Raw genomic sequence first — 7,359 nt, 5'->3', positions numbered from 1 at the left:
GTAGATACATGTAAACAAGAGCCTCGTTGTGTGCAACTCCGCATCTCTTCTATAAAATATAAATTTGGTAGTTCTGCACGATCTGCAGATACCAGGGAGTCGTATGTACACTGTACATAGTAGATCTACGGTTTTCATCAGGGAGTCGTATTTATTTGGACAAATTGGGACTATTTGCGAAGGAAAACTTTGGAAAATGTAATTTCGAATGTAAGTCATTTCGTTTATCTGGATTGGTCCAATATTTCACAAATGTGTAATATAAGTATTGTAGATCACTGGGACAGGGCAACTTAGTTAGTCAAAGTTCGGCATAAGGAAAAAAATTACTTTATTGCCCTAAACGTGAGAAAATATTGAGGCAATTTGTTAGGGCGCGCTCACACTGCACTGCGACCAAAACCAGCGTCCATGCGGCCATGCGGCCAAGTTGCATGGCAACGGCATGAACTTGACCAAAACGTCGCGGCCACGTTTCAAATCGTGACCGCGACCTCCGGAGGGGGGTGCCACGACTTGGTGGCAACATGATCGTAGACGTGCAGCGTATTTGTGTACAACCTGGCCTGAAGTATGTTCAATTTCTCAAATTCCGGTGTGTTGATTCATGAAAATCGGCGCGGTTGTCGATGTCACCTCGACATTTGCACATTTTTAAAATTTTGTGGTTGTGGTCCTGCACGCACCGCCATATATGCATTTTTTGCCCTTTTTGGACGATGTCGATTTTGTTTTTGTTTTTGTAGTTGCTTCGTTGTGATCGGGTCAGTGACCAATTTCTACAGTGTACTCGTTCAATACGATGGCAGCTTGGTCTGGCTTTTCGGTTTCGGAAATCATCTTTCTCTACTTTTCTGCGATGATGGAATGCCATACCTCAAGACAATTCAGTTACATGTACATATCACCGGAAAATACAGTTCTCATCTCGGCAACAGACGAAAGAAACCACTACCGGAATTTCCACTGCACTGGCACTTGCTCTGACCACGAGGTCAGGAAAGCGAAAGCGCTTGGATGTCAGCGGCAGTCCCTCAAGAGTCCAAACCTACCTGATTGTATGAATTATTTTCGTCGACTTCAAGAATACGAGCCAGGAGCCACGAGGCACTTCCTCCAACATGCAACATGCGAAAAATTACATCCAAAACGGGCCACAACTTTATTAGGAAACGCACGAACTCTTTTGGATACGAACTGCAATTCGTAAAGTTTGTGTGACAACTTCACGTCTACGCGTGTACGAGGCCTAGTGTGAGCACGACTCCCACGTTTCTGCGTTTTGCTGACGCATGGACGCGTGCTCATGGTCGCAGTGTGAGCGCGGCCTAAAGAAAGGATTACCTCATCTTAGGTGGTCAAAATGCCTCAGAGTTCGAGTGGCAGTGCAAAGCCAGTGAGTAAGCCAGTGAACAAGTGAACTCCTCAGAGATAGCAACAGATAGCTGTATTTCGGCAATGGAGATCGCGAGTCTGACCACTCGAAAGGACGAAGACGACGATTGGTCGCTATGAAGTATGTACGGATTTCCCGCACGCTATGACCTATGTCTATGACTATGTACGGACTTGTCCCACACCGCGTCTCCCGAGCAGGTCGTAATAATTATTTTTTTGAATCGTTGAGTCGATCATGGTTGTGCACAAGTGATCCGCGTGTCGCCTCCCGAGTCTTATTATAATACGACTCCCTGATAAGCACCACCGCACCGGTCCACATGGTCCAGGCACTTGTACTTCGAAGAGATTTCGCATTGTGGCACTTTCGCCAGTTTCGGCCCACAGCCGCGGCAGGCCACTGACTGTAGTGGGCCTTGGGCCATGGGAGTGAGACATTGTTCCCAGTCACGGTTTTTAGCACTGTAGTGTAGAGTGTAGTACAATCATGTAGACCTACTCCTTTATTTCTTTGGTGTGCCTTGACATGATGAGAATGATCATGTGCGCTGATGATACACATAATCATTCACTGACACATTCCTACTTGTGGAAATGCTTTTCCACCAGGTTTGGTGCTACAAATATATTATTATTCAGCAGGCCGTTCATCTCTGTTACCACTAGTTGTGAATACACCCGTTGGGAAGTAAAACGGTTACCACACAAGTAGAAGTAAAGACTAGTATCAAAAAGTATTCTTTCTAGACCAAAGAGTGGTATATTTGATAACATTTAATAACGATAGAATTTTTTTTTTTTTTTAATGATACTTCTCCAGACGTTTCGTTGTTCTGAACAACATCGTCAGTGGATAAAGAATGGAGGGCTTTGGGTGGTGGCACGGGTTAATAGGGAGTGATGGTGGTGAGATGAGGTGAGGTGAGAAGGTGAAGGTGGGAAATACATGTATCTAAGTTAATGGTGAAGGTTAGGTGCGGGTCGATACAGGTGGGAAGGGGTACACCCTTCGGGTAGAAGTGTAGGTTGGTAGAAGGTGTTGGTGTGCGTAGAAGGTGGAGTGGCGTAATGGAAGTGTCGGGTTGATAAATGTGGGAGAGAGTCTAGGTAGGGTGTGGATCAGCAATAGGTGTTGGTGTATGTGGTGGGTAGAGGTGTGTGTGTGTGTGTGTGTGCGTGCGAAAAAGAGTAAGGTAGTGAGTATTGGTATGCGTGGAAGGAAGATGTGACAGAAGATGTGCGCTATAGGCAAGGGGTGCAGGAATATTCTGAGGTGGTGGGTGGGACTAAAACAGGAGGTTGTGATTCATCTAGTGATATATATAATATTAGCAATAGCAGCAGTATATACAAAGAGGCGTGTGTGTGTGTGTATGCGTGTGCGTTTGCAAGCTTTTTGGTAGTGTAGTGTGTTGGGGGGGGGGGGGGGGGGAGACAGCACCGGGTGCGGGTGTTCTTCTTCTATTGCGATCATTTTTGGATGGGTTGGCAGATAGTGGATGGTGGTAGGCAAGTTATGCCAAGAATCCAGTTCCCATATCTTCTTTTCTTCTGTTGATAGTTGGTTTCTTGTCGCGAATGGCATATGCCTCACGGATCCGGAGCCTCAGCTCATCCCTCTCCGTGAGCTGAGCAATCTCGTACATAATCTCTGGGGTGGCGTTCGGGTGTTCCCTAGCGTAGTGCACACCGAATGCAGACTTCTTGTCATGAGATTTTGCAGCATTTGTGTGCTCTTGGGCCCGGGTGTGCACTTGCCTCCCAGTCGAGCCGACGTATCTCTCGTGACAAAGGTGGCATGTAGCTTCGTATACGGCAAATCTGCAGGTGCACTTCTTCCTGAACATAGGGCATTCGCGCATTCTGCATTTTTCTGGTTCTCCTTTTTTCTTCGTGAGTTCTTGGATGGTTGGGGGTCGAGGGTTAACGAGGCGTGCCGTTATGCCGTTTTTCTTAAGTGCCTGTCGTACTTGGCCGTTAACCTTGTCGGAGATGTACGGTATTCTAAATACCAGTTGTTTCCCTTTTGTTTGTTTACTTGTGTTTCTTCTTCGGGCTCGCGCTTTGATGATGTGTTCTGCAGAATAGCCGTTCCCTGCAAGTTTATCTGAGATGAGGCGTCTGGCTTCCTCCGCAAACTCAGGCGTGCTGTTGTCTTGTGCTCGTTTGTATTCATTGTTAATGACCGCCATCTTAACCGCCGTTGGATGGTGGGAATCTGCGTGTAGTGTTATCCCTTTGTTTGCTTCTTTTACGTAGAGCTTGTGTGTGACTTTGCCGTCAGGAAGAATCTTTAGTCTGATATCCAGGATTGGTAGGAAACCATCTTTGTCCGGCAACTCCAGTTCAAACTTGATTGTCGGGTGTTTTCCGTTGAGTTTGGTCAGTAGAGATTGTGCTTCCGCAGGAGTGTCAACTGCGGTTCCCGAGTCGTCTACATAGCGAACGAACACTGGCAATGGCGGCGAGATGTTTCTGTAAATGTGGCGCTGTTCAAAGCGGTCCATGACGATGATAGCTATTGTGCCGCTGAGTCTGCTGCCCATCGCCAATCCCCTTGTCTGTTTGAATGTTCCAAGGGTTGGGTGTTGGAACACGTTGTTATATAGAATCAGCCCGAGTAGCTCTTTTAGGTCGACCGGTGTGAGGGAGTAGGTATTGATTTTGAAGCGGTTCGCGTATTCGAGGACGGTGCTGATTCCTTCTTCAATGCCAATGTTTGTGTATAGCGAGATCACGTCGAATGAGATGGGGATTTTCTTCTTCAGTTTGTTTTCGTTGCTCGTAAATTGGGCTATTAGGTCCCGCGTGCTGCTTAACGTGAGCGCCCACATCAGCAGCACGCGGGACCTAATAGCCCAATTTACGAGCAACGAAAACAAACTGAAGAAGAAAATCCCCATCTCATTCGACGTGATCTCGCTATACACAAACATTGGCATTGAAGAAGGAATCAGCACCGTCCTCGAATACGCGAACCGCTTCAAAATCAATACCTACTCCCTCACACCGGTCGACCTAAAAGAGCTACTCGGGCTGATTCTATATAACAACGTGTTCCAACACCCAACCCTTGGAACATTCAAACAGACAAGGGGATTGGCGATGGGCAGCAGACTCAGCGGCACAATAGCTATCATCGTCATGGACCGCTTTGAACAGCGCCACATTTACAGAAACATCTCGCCGCCATTGCCAGTGTTCGTTCGCTATGTAGACGACTCGGGAACCGCAGTTGACACTCCTGCGGAAGCACAATCTCTACTGACCAAACTCAACGGAAAACACCCGACAATCAAGTTTGAACTGGAGTTGCCGGACAAAGATGGTTTCCTACCAATCCTGGATATCAGACTAAAGATTCTTCCTGACGGCAAAGTCACACACAAGCTCTACGTAAAAGAAGCAAACAAAGGGATAACACTACACGCAGATTCCCACCATCCAACGGCGGTTAAGATGGCGGTCATTAACAATGAATACAAACGAGCACAAGACAACAGCACGCCTGAGTTTGCGGAGGAAGCCAGACGCCTCATCTCAGATAAACTTGCAGGGAACGGCTATTCTGCAGAACACATCATCAAAGCGCGAGCCCGAAGAAGAAACACAAGTAAACAAACAAAAGGGAAACAACTGGTATTTAGAATACCGTACATCTCCGACAAGGTTAACGGCCAAGTACGACAGGCACTTAAGAAAAACGGCATAACGGCACGCCTCGTTAACCCTCGACCCCCAACCATCCAAGAACTCACGAAGAAAAAAGGAGAACCAGAAAAATGCAGAATGCGCGAATGCCCTATGTTCAGGAAGAAGTGCACCTGCAGATTTGCCGTATACGAAGCTACATGCCACCTTTGTCACGAGAGATACGTCGGCTCGACTGGGAGGCAAGTGCACACCCGGGCCCAAGAGCACACAAATGCTGCAAAATCTCATGACAAGAAGTCTGCATTCGGTGTGCACTACGCTAGGGAACACCCGAACGCCACCCCAGAGATTATGTACGAGATTGCTCAGCTCACGGAGAGGGATGAGCTGAGGCTCCGGATCCGTGAGGCATATGCCATTCGCGACAAGAAACCAACTATCAACAGAAGAAAAGAAGATATGGGAACTGGATTCTTGGCATAACTTGCCTACCACCATCCACTATCTGCCAACCCATCCAAAAATGATCGCAATAGAAGAAGAACACCCGCACCCGGTGCTGTCTCCCCCCCCCCCCCAACACACTACACTACCAAAAAGCTTGCAAACGCACACGCATACACACACACACACGCCTCTTTGTATATACTGCTGCTATTGCTAATATTATATATATCACTAGATGAATCACAACCTCCTGTTTTAGTCCCACCCACCACCTCAGAATATTCCTGCACCCCTTGCCTATAGCGCACATCTTCTGTCACATCTTCCTTCCACGCATACCAATACTCACTACCTTACTCTTTTTCGCACGCACACACACACACACACACACCTCTACCCACCACATACACCAACACCTATTGCTGATCCACACCCTACCTAGACTCTCTCCCACATTTATCAACCCGACACTTCCATTACGCCACTCCACCTTCTACGCACACCAACACCTTCTACCAACCTACACTTCTACCCGAAGGGTGTACCCCTTCCCACCTGTATCGACCCGCACCTAACCTTCACCATTAACTTAGATACATGTATTTCCCACCTTCACCTTCTCACCTCACCTCATCTCACCACCATCACTCCCTATTAACCCGTGCCACCACCCAAAGCCCTCCATTCTTTATCCACTGACGATGTTGTTCAGAACAACGAAACGTCTGGAGAAGTATCATTAAAAAAAAAAAAAAAAAATTCTATCGTTATTAAATGTTATCAAATATACCACTCTTTGGTCTAGAAAGAATACTTTTTGATATTACAATGAGAGTGAATAATCAACGGCTTGTCCACCAACTCTTTTAGTAAAGACTAGTGTCAATTCACTAGTGACAGTTCCCTACTTGTCCGTGTCCAACTGCTGTTTGAGATAACGTCCTTTGGTTCGCTATCGCTATGGCCGTAAGTGTTGAGTTTTTTTTGGATATTAATTCGAACTAAATGTACGTGGGTAAACCCAGTTGCTCCTAACATCGTGTGCTAAATGATCACGCAGGGCAGAACCATTGCTGAGGAGGACTACGGTTGGGGTCCAGCGGAAAATGCCGGCATTATATCCGGCATTATGAGACTATCTGAGCATCATACAATTCATAGCCTTATGGAGTATGAGATTGGAACAAAACGAGCATTATGATGGTGAGGTTTGAGCGCCGTTGCGAGTTGCATAGTGGATAATATCGGGAAATCCCTGTTTTTTTCTTTGCAACAATCGGCTACAAGCAGTCATGAGATCCAACCTTCATCGCGTCTGAAATGCATGCAGCTGGAACGCATTGACTCTTTTAGCACTTTGTCCGCTGTATCAACATTGTACCAGTCAAGTAAGTACCGGTAAAGGTAAATCCCACCCAAACCAAAAGCAGCACCAATGCGGCACTCGGATGGATTATTGGACGGTGCAAGATGTATGGGAATTCATTTTGGCCTTGAAATGGAAACGTAGCACTACTTTTTTCTGAGTTTTGACTCGTGGGCCAGTTTTCTTTGGCCACGGCTATAGATCATATTATATGATGCCCAACCAAAGCTGTTCCACAAATCCGAAATGATGATTAACTCTCCACCACTGTAACTAGATACTATATACAGTCAGAAACTCGAATTGTAGTTAGACCGCTTTGTCAAATCGCCTACTGGTCTCGTCATCGTCCAGTGACAATCGACATTCTTTGTTCCATTGGGACTGTAGCTTGTGCTCGTTTTCGTTGCGCTTGCCTTCCCCTCTTTGGTCTTTCCATAACCTTGAACCTTCCAAGTTGGAAGGCTGTCGGTTAGCGCTACGGGAATGTGTTG

At 46.6% G+C, this 7,359-nt stretch overlaps 2 protein-coding genes across 2 annotated transcripts; one reads left to right on the top strand and one right to left on the bottom strand.

Moving 5' to 3' along the window:
• Positions 1-2,912: 2,912 nt before the first annotated feature.
• Positions 2,913-3,944, bottom strand: LOC135816564 (uncharacterized). The gene has a single exon (XM_065329759.1). It carries the CDS (start codon positions 3,942-3,944, stop codon positions 2,913-2,915), a length of 1,032 nt encoding a protein of 343 aa, XP_065185831.1.
• Positions 3,945-4,503: 559 nt separating this feature from the next.
• Positions 4,504-5,535, top strand: LOC135816563 (uncharacterized). Its single transcript, XM_065329758.1, has one exon. It carries the CDS (start codon positions 4,504-4,506, stop codon positions 5,533-5,535), a length of 1,032 nt encoding a protein of 343 aa, XP_065185830.1.
• The last annotated feature ends 1,824 nt before the right edge of the window (positions 5,536-7,359 follow it).

The sequence above is a fragment of the Sycon ciliatum genome, chromosome 5, assembly GCF_964019385.1.
Source record: "Sycon ciliatum chromosome 5, ocSycCili1.1, whole genome shotgun sequence".
Taxonomy (NCBI): domain Eukaryota; kingdom Metazoa; phylum Porifera; class Calcarea; order Leucosolenida; family Sycettidae; genus Sycon; species Sycon ciliatum.
This window is presented reverse-complemented; position numbering and strand designations above follow the sequence as displayed.